This window comes from Python bivittatus, unplaced genomic scaffold (genome assembly GCF_059951505.1).
Source record: "Python bivittatus isolate LINGU-HERP-01145 unplaced genomic scaffold, Pbiv_v1 ctg000440_np1212, whole genome shotgun sequence".
In the NCBI taxonomy this organism is placed as follows: domain Eukaryota; kingdom Metazoa; phylum Chordata; class Lepidosauria; order Squamata; family Pythonidae; genus Python; species Python bivittatus.
The window spans coordinates 6,673,884-6,688,341 of record NW_028277063.1 but is presented as its reverse complement, the minus strand read 5'-3'; the positions used below and the strand labels follow the sequence as shown (position 1 = coordinate 6,688,341).

Here is a 14,458-nt window from a genome sequence, read left to right as displayed (position 1 = left end):
CGTGTTCGTGCCCATGTACACACACTTTTTAAAGCCTTTTATTTTTAATTAATTTGAAATTACTAACCCCAGTTCCTTAGAATTACTGACGCAAGTCAGAATTTTGAAAGTATTTAAAGCAGCACATTTATTATTTCTGAATGGAACTGGGCAAGCAAAATCATTTTCAGAAGAGTCAGCACAATAATCTTTTCAGTTAGCCAGAACAACAGTCTGTAACACCTTAAAGCTTAATTCCTTCTTTTTACAAAAAGATTCCCCCCCCCCCAATCTTTCATCAAATGAAGACTAATTCAGTGGTTTGAACTCTTGCTAGTTCACCGTCCACCCTGGCTAGAACAGTAAATAATAGGGTTGGCTGAATCATTCAGAGATTCTGTGGGGATTTGACTGTTTTGACTCAATCTTAATTTTCAGAACAAATCTTCAGAGCATCAAGAGATGCTGACAAACTGATTCTGAATGATTTAGACCTGATTCAGAAATCTTGCAGGCATTAATGAATGCTCAAATCCACTTTTTCCAAGCCAATTTAAACGTCCGAATGATATGTGTAAAAACAGGGCAGGGCTTTGGTCATATAGTTATGGCCATTTTTTTTTAACAGCCCCCCCCCCACCTTTGGTTGCCCCTTTTATTCTGGAATCGAAGAAGGTATCTTGATGGAAGGAGCAAAAGGGTCAGTGGGCGTTACTCTTCAGATACTGGGATACTGCTGATCAATGGGAGATGAGCCTTGCACACAGACCAAGTTTCCTTCACCTCTGCAGAGAGATGAAGGATCCTTTCCTGTCACACTATTATAATCCTGTCCCAGCATTTCCACAAGGAGACCACGTGCATCCACAGCCTAGGATTTCTCTTTGCTGTGAATCCGCTGATGCTGCACCAAGGAGCGCTTATTCGCACACCTTCGTCCACATTCAGTACACTGGTGGGGCTGGTCCCCCAAGTGGGTCCTCTGGTGCTTGGTGAGGTGGGAGGAGTCCACAAACTGTTTCCCACATTGAGGGCAGGCATATGGTTTTTCTCCCGAGTGGATCCTCCGGTGTACTGTCAGGTGTCCCCGCTGGCCAAAGCGCTTCCCACACTCGGTACAACGATGCTGTTTTTCACCCGTGTGGGTCCTCTGGTGCACAGCGAGCGCTGACGGCCACCGGAACCCTTTGCCACAGTGGGTGCATGCGTAGGCGCTGTCCCTGCTGGGAGCCTGTGGGCGAGCCTGGAGCTGCTCAGCTCCCCCAAACCTGTCCTCATACTCTGCTTGTTGAAAGGACTCCTCAGGCATGACTTGGGCCCTCTTGAGTGTGGCCAGAGGACAGAATCCAGATGTCACTCCACAGCTGTCAAGAACTAAAGGGGGCAGAAAACTATCAACCTGATACAGGTAATTAGCATAATGTGAATTATGTAATGTGCATGATGCAAACGACATCATTTGCATCATGATGTACATGAGGTCGTCATGGCCTGTTCCAAACACCTCTGAGTTCTAAGAAGGTCCTTTATGCTGACTCTAGCTGCTTAGCTATTTGGTTCAGTACCATCTACGGCTGGCAGTGGAGAAGAGGTAGGCCTTCTGGTTAGAGATGTGGAATTTAAGGGGCCACAGGGCTGCCTGCAGGACACAAAGTCTTGGATGCAGACCTCAGAAACCTTCCAGATTCTCACCAAATTGTAATGATAGTTCAATACTTAAACAGCAATTATAATAACCACCATTTCTTTTAATTAAAATTCAGTGTTAATTTAATTTTGTCCTGACTATCCATTACTTTTTGGAGTGCAGCCCCTGGAATATCACTCAAAGGCCAAAGGTGGCTCTTGACCAGAAGTTGCATATCCCTGGTCTAGCTGCTGTTGGGACTCCAGGTCCCCTAAGCTGAAGCGTGTGAATCAATGGTCAGAGTGATGAAAGTTGTAGTCCACCAATAGGTAGAGAACCCCAGGTCCCTCCATCAGCTCCCTCACTTTCACTAGCAGGAAATCTCTAAATCTCAGGCAGGGGACTCTCCACATCTTAGAGATGGTGAAGAGCGAACTTGGAATGTTCAACAGTCTTTGCCACTGATCTGTAGCTTGCTCCCCTCCATGGATTAAAGTATTTTTTTGGGTGGTTGTTTAAATCAATTGAATATTCACAAGTATGAACATCACTTTTTTAACTATTGCATGAGTGCCTGACCAGGGCAACAAGAGAAAATTCAGCCTCTGAGTCTGATTTTTAAAAATTACTCCCCGCTCAGAGGAAGGCTTTCTTTCATTCCGAACTTGTGGGTAGAAAGAGCTCCGTTTCTGCTGGGCTAGGACAGGCTTGTGCTAAAATGTCTTGCATTCTTGATACTGGAAAGTTGGGTTTTTCTTATATCATTAAATTATTTGTTGGTTTATTACACTGCTGAATAAATTTTCCTGCAAGGAGCTCAATGAGACATGTACTTATCCTTACATCAACCTTCCTAGGAGAGTTAGATTTAGAGAAAGCAATTGGCCCAAGGTCTTCCCAAGAGCATCACTTTGGTATGGTATCTATTCAAAATACATGTTATCCTGGTGTTATTCCTTCAACAGTTCCAAGACAGTTCCAAGATAATATTTTGCCCATACTACAGATGGGGAACTGAGGTTGAGACAGAGAAAGGGAAGCCTTACCTAAGTCCACCCAGCTGGACACCCATGAAACTTTGTGATTTGGAGCTCTGTCTTTTAGGTGTTAGTCAACCCTGCCTAAATCAAGTTTTTGGATTCTTCTTGTATAAAGAAAAATCTAGATTGCTAGACTACAATCCAGCTGGGGATGTGATGGGAGCTGTGGTCCAATACACCTGGAGGGCATTAGGCTAGGAAAAGCTAGTCCACCATCTAGCTTACCTACTGTTACAGAAGGATCTTGCCTACCAGAGCCCCCAGCACCCCCTTCTTCTGCCGATGAGTCCCATGTAGTCTCTGTGTCAGAAGAACCTGCAGCAAAAAAAGAGTTCAGAGCAGTTCAGCCCAACATAGCTAAAGAGAACAAGAAGCAACATCAGAGAAGGTAGGATGCTCTGTCACAGGTGGTGAAGTGAGTGCTATTCTCAATTTTCCCTTGGGAAAACAGTGATTATGTTTCTCTGTTAGATATGTATCTAGAATTGTGTGCTATGCCAATAACATTATTCTGGAGGATTGTTTTCCTGGGCTAAGGCCCTGTTTCAAGAAGCAGTTAAAAGAAGGGGAAGAATGAACTGTTTTTCCTAATATCTGCATCCCTTAGAGGCCATACTTTCTCTACGACAAAAATCCAGCAAGTCATCCAGGGTAGTTTGAACACAGTTCCCCAAGCCACAGACAGAAAATAGCGAATGGGACTCTCTGATTGTCATGTGTAAGAGTGCTTGGCAAGGAATAAAGAAGAGAAAAAGGAGGAGGGGACAGAGAAAGAAGAGAGAGAATGGGATAAAGATAGGGATGGAAAGAAGGAAAGGGGGGGAAGGGTTAGGAAGGATGATAGAATATTGCTTTTGACATAAAATAAATCTCCCCACTCTTGGCCTGTAGGAAGGCTGCCATGCATGGATTCTTGATTGACAGAGATGTCTGTCACTGAGAACCCTATCTCAAGTCCTGTCCTTATAATTAGAAGTGGAGTTCTGATCAGGGACAGACCACATGAAATATAGTGCTGTTATTTCCCAAATGAACCACGCAGAATGTAGCTGGTGCGGATTCCTGGTTACATTCTTCCTGATGAGAACAAAAGCTTCACTGTACTCGGTTCCCCAACACATCACCCCAAGTAGAGGAGGAAAGAATCTTTCTGTGTGAAGCTGCCACATTTTGTGCAACCCAGGCTACACAGAAAGAAAAAGATAACAAATCAACAGGTGGTCATGCCTTTCTGTTGGCTGAAGAAAACCGATACCCCACAAAGACAAATGCTCTTTAAAAATGAAACTTCAGTTTGTTTCAAAGGCAAAGTCATTATTTGTTTCTTCACAGAGCCTAGCCCTCTGCAAGACTTATCCGGGCTGTTGTGCTCTTTCCTGTAATTGAGATTATCCCTATCTCCCATCTATGTGGGTCCCTTTCCACTAGCGAATTTGACTGCCAGAGAGATCTGGGCCTAGAAGTAGACTTTTCTCTATTGTCATTTATCAATGATTTGCAGTCTCCTCCCATGTCACCAGCCTATTCAAAAAGAGCTGCATCTTTATAACTTTTGCAGAATCATTTGCAAAACCTCTAAAGCAGTGTTGTCCAAACTTGGCCACTTTAAGATGAGTGAACTTCAACTCCCAGAATTCCCCAGCAAGCCATGCTGGCTCGGGAATTCTGGGAGTTGAAGTCCACTCATCTTAAAGCGGCCAAGTTTGGACAACACTGCCCTAAAGCATCTTATCCATTATTTATCAGATAAACAGATAGGTGAAGAGCTACAATTGTTTGAGCAATCTGCAGTGGGGTGTACAAAGGGCAAGACTTGAGATCCCATCCCCAGGGAGTGTACAATATTGGAATCACTTACCCAATGAGCTGGTATCCCCACTACCTCTCTGCTTGGTCTCCCTGCATGGGACTATTGGCCTGGTACTTGACCCCACCAGCTCTGTCTCTGGGGCGTTCACTGTATCCATGTCCTTGCACGGTCCTGACATCTGAAACGGCAGGATGAGGTCCAGTTCAGTACAGAGGGACTGGGTTAGTAGAGGGACGCTGCTGCTTGTTTTAGCTGACAATCGCTAGAACAGCAGACGGAATAAATATCTTGTTGGACTGGAGAGAGACTTGGCTACACCAATGAAAATTAGCTGGTCAGGAAAGTCTGGGTAACTCAAAAAACAACCATAAGTCTTTAGGCATGCCTCAGCACCACTTATTCTGCAACCTAAGGGGTGAATCAAGGCAGATGGTTCATTGGCACAAGCTTGCAATCCCTGACAATTTCTCTTACCAAACCTCATGTAAAAAGCTAGGGGGCCAGCCCAGGCTGTCAAGCTCAGAGGTCTTAAGGCCAACACTCTCTTCCTACTGCAAATGGGCAGACTGACTTCTGGGCATCCCCTAAGCTGCACTTCTGGTGTGCTTCAGTGGTTAAGCAGTTTGTTCCCAGTGGCCAGTTGGGACCATTAATTCCCAGAGAGCTGAGTTTGAGATTTCAGAGCTGTCCCTGTCTCTAGTGCAGTGTTTTTCAACCTTGGCAACTTTAAGATACAGTATGTGGACTTCAACTCCCAGAATTCCCCAGCCAGCACTGCTGGCTGGGGAATTCTGGGAGTTGAAGTCCATATATCTTAAAGTTGCCAAGGTTGAAAAACACTGCACTAGCGTATGGTATCTCAATATCAGACTGATAATGCTGTCCCACCTATTTTGTATTGGTTAGCATATGCATAAAGAAAATGATCTATTTTTATAAATTTTGTATTATGTCCTTTATAAGTGTTTGCATAGTTATTTGTGCTTTTTCTTGCATTGTGCCCTTGAGAAAGAAATGTATTTCCAAATTCCAAAAAGCTTCAATAAAATTATTTTCACTGGCACTTGGGATTCCTTCCTCCTCTTTTTGCTCTAAAACCAGCCATCCAGCTATGTGTACCACACCCCAACTTTTGGGCTGACTACCAGCTCCTGAAATCTGACCCTAACTGCTTGGAGTTTGATCCTTGCCCAATTCTAACCCTTCAGCAATTTTGTTTGCTTCACACACAAAATCTGAGATTCAGCTTCTGCTGGACCATTGCAAAAACCCCACCATGAAAGAGATTTGGGGGTAGATAGAGGCGGGCACCTCCTGAGATGAACCTACAAGGCAAAGCAAAGTAGCAGTGGCGGAGTAGAGACAAAGACATACAGTGTTCACCTATTTTCTTTTTCTTTCTACAGTGGAACCTCGGTTTACGAACTTAATTCGTTCCGTGACTCTGGTCGTGACCCGAATTGGTCGCAACCCGAAGCAAATTTCCCCATAAGGTTCAATGTAATTACCGTTAATCCGTTCTGGCGTGGAGGACAGGGAGGCAGCTATTGCTTGGAGGGAGAGTCCCCCTCCCTACGACCACGTGTCAGGAGCGGAAAAACGGCCGCGGACCACGTGTCAGGGGCGTAAAAATGGCCGCGGACCACGTGTCAGGGGCGTAAAAATGGCCGCGGACCACGTGTCAGGGCGGAAAAATGGCTGCGGACCACTCAGCCAACATGGCCAATTGTGAGGTGGTAACACCTCTCTAATCTTGGCTGATTTTTAAAAGGTCCCCAGGTTAACCAGGCACCTGGTTAACCTGGTTCATATTGGGTGTGAGATCTTCAGGAAATTCTAGGGCTGAAGGGTAAACTGGGATGTTGAAAAACATCTCAAAAGAAGGCAATAGAAACCATTCCATGCTGTTGCCAACAAAATGCTGTGTCCATGGAATTATTGGGAGTTGAGCTTGACTGGAAATCAGGTAGTAGTTGGGGGAAAAGCAATTGTCTGTCTCCCATTCACCCCCTGTCATAACCAGGAACAGGGGGGAAAAAGAAAACCCTCCTGAGTTCAGATCTGAAACTCTTGAGATGCCAGTAGGGAGCTGAGGATTTTCTCACCTGCAACACCTGCCTCTCGTTCTCCTGCTCCTTTGCTAGAAAAGTTTCAGCCACAGTCACCGCTTGGGTGCAGGTTTCAGGGACTTGCTCCCACACTTGGCTCTGGATCTCTTGGGGCAAGATGGTCAGGAACTGCTCCAGAATCAACAGCTCCAAGATCTGATCCTTGGTGTGGCTCTCTGGCCTTAGCCACCGACAGCAAAGCTCCCGAAGCCGCCTGCAAGCATCCCGCGGCCCCCTGGCCTCCTGATATCGGAACTGCCGGAAGTGTCGTCTTCGCTTCTCGGTGGCCACAGGCTCCCTCTTCAAGATGGCGGCCTTCACTTTCCCATAGTCCCGTCTGTCACTAACATCCAAACTCAAGTAGGCCTCGCGAGCATCCCCATTCAAAGTTGGCAAAAGCCGGGCTACCAGTTCTTCCTTTGACCACTGGCAGGCGTAGGCCACATGTTCAAAAGAAGCTAGAAGAGCTAGTGTGTCCTCCCACGGCTCAAATGCTATTGGCCACCTCCCCCTGCATCCAAAATGAAGGGGTTGTTCTCTCTCTTGGCCTTGGATTTCCCAATGCTGGATCACACCTACATCTGGCTCTTCCTTTATCAGCGGAGACGATTTCCAACTCAAGACTTTACCCGCACGAAGGACACAAGGAATTTGTTCTGCTTTCTCTGGAGCTTCTCCTATATTGAAGTTTGCTGTTCCTTGTTCTTCTCTTTTGATTCCATGTAACCGCAGAGGCACTTGAATTAAGGGCCTCAAGTCTGCCTTTGCCTCTGTCTCTACCGCCATTTTCACTCTCATGGCACCACCTTCAAGTCTCCCTTCCGAAGACTCCCTTTCAGAGGAAGATTAACCTGCCTCTTGACTCAGTTCTAATTCAGTCCGTGCGTAAATCTGTTTGAAGGAGCTGTATAGGAAACAGTTGCAATATTTGTTCAGTTAGCTGATTAATCCATTATAAAGCCTTTCACAATTAAACGTCTGTCCCTTCTTAGAAGAAGCCTTTCCTCTTTTTGTCTCACAAATCACGGAAAGCCTTCTCTAAGATCTACCTATGTAACTATCTAAATCTAACTCTTGCTGCAATATATCTGTGCATCATCCAGAAATGAAGAACACTTTTTTTTTCTTTTCAGGACTTGTGTTATGGGTAGAAAAATGTATCAGAAGTGAATACATTAAAACATTTATGAGTAACCGGCTAACAATTTTTCTTTTTCATCAAGAGATTATAAGACAATATGATGCTCTCCAAAAAGGGGGTATTGGCAGCATGTCTGACTGACAAAAGTCAATTATGAAATATAAAGAGAGATTTATTGGTATAAATCAGAGAGTCAACTGAATCTATTCTAGCCCTCACAAATACCAAGTGTCTAACTTGAAATTTACAAACAAAGCATTTAAGCCAAGTTCAAATCTGTTTTCATTTAGGGTTCCTGATGCCAAAATCAGAATTTGAAGTATTGCTGTAAATTGAATTAAAAGGGATTTGATTAAATGCTTCCAGCACTCTTAACAAAACCCAAACTCCTTCCCCTAATATCTCTGGGATCCATTTAAGCTTGCTTGAAAACTGAGGTAAACGTCTCATCTTTCTCTTTCTTTTTAACCTGCATTCAGTGGTAGGTAGGTTATTTTTGAATCCAGGACTCACTTCTGATAAAACCAGAGACCCCAAACTCCTTTTTGCCCCCTGCAAAGAGAAAGTTCCTCTTGATTAGCTAGCCAATCAAGCTCCCCTGCCCTTGTTTAGACAAAGGCATATTTTTCAGTGTGTATGTTTGGAGGAAACTAAGACAGTTTGCAATGCACAACTGGGAAGGCAATAAAGCTAACTATTTTTTTAAAAAGTACATATGCTCTAAAAGGAGCCATACGGAGACAGCATCACCTGATCTTGATAGCTTTGGGTCTCTCAGTCCTTCAGCTGAATATATTCTCCTCCGGCACCATGCTCTTCCATCATCTTCCAGATCCCTTTTAACTCACCCCCAGAGTTGCTTCCACCGTAACGTCCAACTTCCCTGTTGGAACACCCCATTTCCCCCCCCCCCAAAGAAGGCGGAGCAGGAAGGAGTTTAGTTCTCCTCCCAGCCCATTCTCTCATACTTGCCCTCTATCATATTAACCCCTGGAAAACTTCATTCGTGGAAAACGCGTCTGCAGAAAGAAGAGACCGCATCTGGCTTGCCAGCGCTCCCTGGTTCCCGTGATTTGAAAAGTACTTTTTTCACGCAATGAAGCATTCGAGATTACAAAAAAAGAGCAAGAGAGACAAACATGCAAACCGTAACCGGGTTTCCAAATTCAGCCTGGAAGTAATGTTGCTGGGGCTGGTGGCGGGGGGAGCCCTGAGGTTTGGATGTACGGGCTAAGTTATGATTACACATCACTGGTTGTGCAAAAATCTGGTAACATCACGCATGTCGTTTTGTGCACCATCTGTTTCTATTTAGCAAGGACGGTTCCCTTTTAATTTTCCTTATGTTGCCTTTCCCCTAATATATGCAGGCATGGGGGTGGGTGCAGTTCTTATGTAGCTATGCAAGCTTGCAATCTGCCCATTTTTTTTCTGTTCCAGCTGCCACCAGAAAAAGTAGGGCCATCAGAACAATAAAAGTGACCTCATTTCCCCTCTGTGAAATATGGATAGTATGATATGACTCTGCACCCAGGGTTTTTGTTTTTTTTGTCTTAAAGTCAGTTTTTGACTCCTGGTGACTCAGAAGTGCCTTGCCATTGCCTCCTTCCTAGAGCTGAGAGAGAGAGAGTGGCCCACAGGTGCCCAGCTGGCTTTGTGCCCAAGGCAGCACTAGAACTCACAGCCTCCCAGTTCCTAGCTTGACACTTTAACCCAGTGTTTCTTAACCTCAGCAACTTTAAGACTTGTGGTCAACTCCCAGAATTCCCCAGCCAGCCATGCTGGCTGAGGAATTCTGGGAGGTGAAGTCCACACATCTTAAAGTTCTTGCTCTTTCCAGCTTCCCTGCCCCCCCCCCCCTTAGTGTGGCCACTAAGATTCTCAGTTCTCCTTAGGCTGTTTTCAGGGGTTTCTCTCCGCTCTTATTCCTCTTTTTCGTAAAAAATGTTTTCTACTTTTGCAAAAGTTGAATTTGGTCCAAGCTGGGTAATACGTTCTTTTTGGGTATGGATGGCAGCATTTTGGCAATTTAAAAGGTGCTTCCAGGCCCCACGGGTACACTGGGTTCACCCACTGTTTTAGGACATTATTTGCTTAACCCTGGTTTATTCAATAAACCACAACTTGCTGGGTTCCCGCAAAGACTGACAAACTACAATGATTGTGTTTGCATAATATGCTAAGCCAAAGTCAAATAAACTCCATTTTGACATACTGGGCTCACCTGCTTCATTTGCAGAATTTTAAGAAGTGCCTAAGGACCTTCGCCTTTTATTTTTAACATGTTTTCCTAGCAATTCTTATATATTTTTCTTATCACAGAAAATCCATTGGGAATGGGGAGAAAGGCTAACAAGCATGTTTGCAGAAGGAGTCAAAAAGTCAAAATGGTAGTCACATTTTGTCTGTTGTGTCAGAAAAGTCAAGATGGCAGTTGTGACTACCATTTTGACTTTTCTGACACAACAGACAGAACTGTGTGGCTACCCTTGAGGATTACCTATATGATGTAGCTTGACTGATGGAATATCTCTGTGATCCTTCTTATATAGAGACAATCTTGCCATTTCTACAGAGATAGTTTAAGACTGCTAGAGTCTTAAGCTGTTGAAACAATACTTCCCATCTCTGTCTAAAAGAAAAAAAGCATGATTAGGCTTGCTTGCTAATGGAAATTAATAACAACAAGAATATGAAAAGATGCAAACTCAAAATGAACAGAAATAGCAGTAAAGTTTTCAAAGTGGGAGGCCTCTCAGAATTTATGAATAAGAGAAGTTGATGACAGTCATGTAGGAGGGCACTGCTCAATAAGCATCTGAAACCCATTAGAATCACCCAAACCAGCCTTATCATTATTTTTCATGAGGCAAATATGCCAGCCTCTGAGAAAATGTACTTCCCCATGTATAGAAGTATCTGAGTGGGAGACATGTCCACAAACCAGGGCTGGGCAACATGAAAGCTGTCTGGGTCACCATCATCTGAAAGGTACAAGATAGCCATTTCGGTGGAGTCTGGGAATGCTATGTACAGTATGTGTATTGTAGCTGGTGTTGTCCCAAGGCAGTGTCCTGCTGGAGGCGAAGAACAAGACTGAGACATGTACAGACACTGGCAGTTCAGTTGCAGCAATGGGATACATCTGAGGGCAGTGGGTTGCTTATGGGAAAACTGCTTTCAGCACCTTGTTGCTTCTGTCCATCCCTGTAGCAACTACAACCTAAAGTGGCAGCCTTGTTTTGTTTCACCGAAGGGCTTACTCAGAAAGATAGCACTAAAATGCAGCAGCTACGAAGTGCGGGAGTGTCCTCAGTCAGAGATGTTTGTTCTCTTCATATCAGGGGTAGGAACTCAAGGGAGGCTGGGAGGTCACCAAGCCTGGCTCTCCATTGAAACGTTGGGCATGGGTGAGAGATCATGGTCCTTGTTCTCCTGTCCATCACCAGGTCACAGGCTGCCATTTTCTGAGTAGCAGTGGCCCAACCCAGAGGAATGCTCTTACCACCTGGGCCCAATCTCTCACAACCACCATTCCAGCGAGTTGCAGTGCCTCCTTCCTGAACAGGCCCTTGGGTTGAAAATGACCAAGTCTGGGTCCCTAGCTGGTCCAGCAATTATTGTACCTGCTTCTTTCCAGATGATTCCACATTATGGGACATCTTAGTCACCTGGCTATGCAAAGACCCTTCAGAATGACATATTTATTTATTTATTTTTATTTATTTTTATTTATTTGATTTGTCCCCGCCCATCTCCCCACAATGGGGGACTCTGGGTGGCTAGCAACAAAGTAAAATCAGAAATACATTTAAAAGTTATAAAAACCAAACATTACAAAAATAAAAAAGCTAAAAAATATTCATGGAAGAGTTTGCGCCAGGGGGTAGGAAGCAGGAAAAGGGAGTCAGTGGCATGTTCTCCTACAACCAGTAGCTGGCACAGCATTATCAGCTCCTATCAGAATTCAATCAATAACTCCAGAAAAGAACAAAGTTGTTGAGAGTCTGGCAGCATACAAGTTTAATATCTTCTTGTTGTTATATACTGCAACTATAACACATACTGAGTAATTTCTATATTATTGCAACACTTCTCTGCCTAAAACCCTGCTTCTGGATCTAAGCAAACCCTTAGCTCAGGATTTTTCAATATGGGCAACTTTAAGAGGTGTGGACTTCAACTCCCAGAATTCCCCAGCCAGCATATGCTAGCTGGGGAATTCTGGGAGCTGAAGTCCACACCTTCCACCTCTTAAAGTTGCCCAGGTTGAGAAAGACTGCCTTAGCTCCTCTCCAGTAAAAGGGGTTGTCAGCACAATAAAGTCCATTCAAGCAAGAATGAGAAAGGAAACAACTGTGCTACAAAGCAGGAAAGCAGAAAGTATCTATTTTTTCCCTTATATTTTACAGTGCCATACTGCAATCTTATTTTCTTTCATGAGGATGAAAAACATATTCCACAATATTCACTGACATGCTGATGAATTCTGTTAGCAACTTGACTACTGTATCTCTGTGCGGCAAAAATTCAGAGGACCGCTAGAGGACAGTAAGGAGATACAGAAACTAAATTTTTGCTACCCTCTAATGTAGCAGTTCTCAAACATTTTGGCCTCAGGACTCTTTTACATTCTTTAAAATGATCGAGGACCCAAAGAGCTTCGGATGATGTGGGTTATATATTGATATTTACTGTATTAGAAATTAACACTGAGAAATTTTAAAATATTTATTTATTTGACTTTGTGGACCTCCTGAAAGGGTCTCAGGGATATCCAGATCACATTTTGAAAACCACTGCTCTAGTGTAACTTGGAGTTTTGCAGTCCAAAGGTGAAAGCCTCCTGTGGACAAGGCCAAGCGCTATTTTGGTTGCAGCTTCTGAAGTCCAGGAAGACAAAACCTTGCTTTCAGAACTACGATTTAAATTTTGCCATGCTGATGAGAGAGAAAAGAAGTGGTTTTTTTGTCTGAAATCCCACAGCTTTCAGCCCCAGTTATGTACGAATGATGTCCACTCTATTTTTCTATCCCAAATTGGTCCACTAACTCTTCTGTCTCTCCAAAATCTCTGAAATTTTTGTTTGGCTATTTCATCATAACATCCAACTCTATGTCTGTATTCACATAATGCACAAAGCTTGGTTATTTTAACCCCAAATAGCGTTTTGTGGTTTTCTGTGTTGTGTAAAGGAAGTGTGGTATGTTCAGCTCTCTGGCCCTGCATACCTAGACAGCTAGATTTACCAAGTCATGCTTCAGTTAATTGGGAACCCAGGTTAACAACACAATTCCTGTGTCCCCGTAACATGCCGCACACAAACAATTAAACTGTATTTTGGCTTAATAATGATGGCCTGGTTCACAACAACAAGACCACAGTTAGGTGTGAACTCCCCAATCCCATTTTTATCCTAGTCTAGATGTTATGTGAAGGCAGCCATTATATCAAAGACAGAAATTCTGAATTTTCTTTCAAAGACCTTGAAACTTCTCATTCTCCACTCAAAATCTTCATCTCCCTAGACAATTTCCTTATGAATGACAGTGTTACCTTGTGTGTACCATCATACACTTTGGCTTTATTTTATCACCTGCCAGTTTACAAGAGCACAAAAATTCAGTTCTTCCTCTTTATTACCCTTGCATTTACCTAAGTCTACATTTCACAGCCCTATGCTGTACTTAAGTAATCTCATGCTTAAGTTTTCTCAGACTTCCCTGCACTTGTCTGCCATCCTCTCCTCTTAATTTCTATCTATTTGGCACCCTGCTGCCAAATCACTTGTTTTTCCACTAATCGGAAGCATGATCAGAAGTGGGCCTTCTCTGTCGGGGGTGCCTGTCCTCTGAAACATCATCCCCCCCCAGAGATCCATGTAGCTCCCACCCTGGTGATGTTCCAAAAGGCACTGAAATCTTGGCTGTATTTCCAGCCTTGGAGTACGGTGATCGATGAACCTCTATAAGTTTTGGTTTATTTGTTTGTTCACACATCATCTACCTCTTCACATTATTGTTCTCTTCTTATAAGTAAACCTCCCAGAATTGTTTGGAGTCAGCCAGCCTCTAAAGTCATGTAAATACATTTTTAAAAATCCTCAAATTCATATAAAAGCACAAATTCATTCTTACCGCTAATTCCCCACCATCACCACCACTGCCTCACATCTCCCCAATCTCTCTGCACTTACATCTGATCTTTGAAACAAGCGTATCTGCAAGGTATGGTAAAAAAAATTCAAGATGACAGCTGCAATGGTGTGATGATGGTGTCATGGCACAGCTCCAATTGCACCAGTGTGGTTGCCATCTTGACTCTTTTGACTGTGTCTTATGAACACCCGTTTCGAATGATGGTTCCACTACCTGCTATTGTCTAAAGACCTCACAAGGTTGCAATTGCCTTCTAGAACTCTTACTCCACTTCTCACTATTTTGTTTCCTAATTCCTTTTGCAATCCACATGTTTCGCTAAGCCTCTGCCCACAGCCCCTGACTTCTCTTCCTATCCTACCTTTCTTCAAGGGCAGAAGCAGCAACATTCATATTGCTCACTCCCCCAGTTTTCCACATAACAAGGCCCCTGTGAGGGCTGGGAGAGAGTAACTAGCTGACACTCAGGAAGCTTCCAGCTCATATTTCTCTGGAATGTGTTAACATCAATTAAAACACATTGCAGAAAGTAAAACAGTTAAAAACCAACAGAAAAACAGAACCACCACCAAGCTAAAAATCAGCAGCTCAGCCA

General features: G+C 43.8%; 1 protein-coding gene across 2 annotated transcripts; it reads right to left on the bottom strand.

Moving 5' to 3' along the window:
• Positions 1 to 93: 93 nt before the first annotated feature.
• LOC103050693 (zinc finger and SCAN domain-containing protein 23-like) lies at positions 94 to 8,605 on the bottom strand. 2 transcript variants are annotated; one of them, XM_025163968.2, is made up of 5 exons: positions 8,456 to 8,605; positions 6,562 to 7,468; positions 4,505 to 4,634; positions 2,899 to 2,961; positions 94 to 1,353 (listed from the first exon to the last, which is right to left on the bottom strand). In XM_025163968.2, the coding sequence occupies exons 2-5, from the start codon at positions 7,360 to 7,362 to the stop codon at positions 851 to 853; spliced, it is 1,497 nt and encodes a 498-aa protein (XP_025019736.1). In that variant the 5' UTR covers positions 7,363 to 7,468; positions 8,456 to 8,605; the 3' UTR covers positions 94 to 850. The 2 variants fall into 2 exon arrangements, with proteins under 2 accessions (XP_025019736.1, XP_007424058.1); XM_007423996.4 differs by having other exon boundaries at positions 97 to 1,353; positions 2,872 to 2,961.
• Positions 8,606 to 14,458: the final 5,853 nt, after the last annotated feature.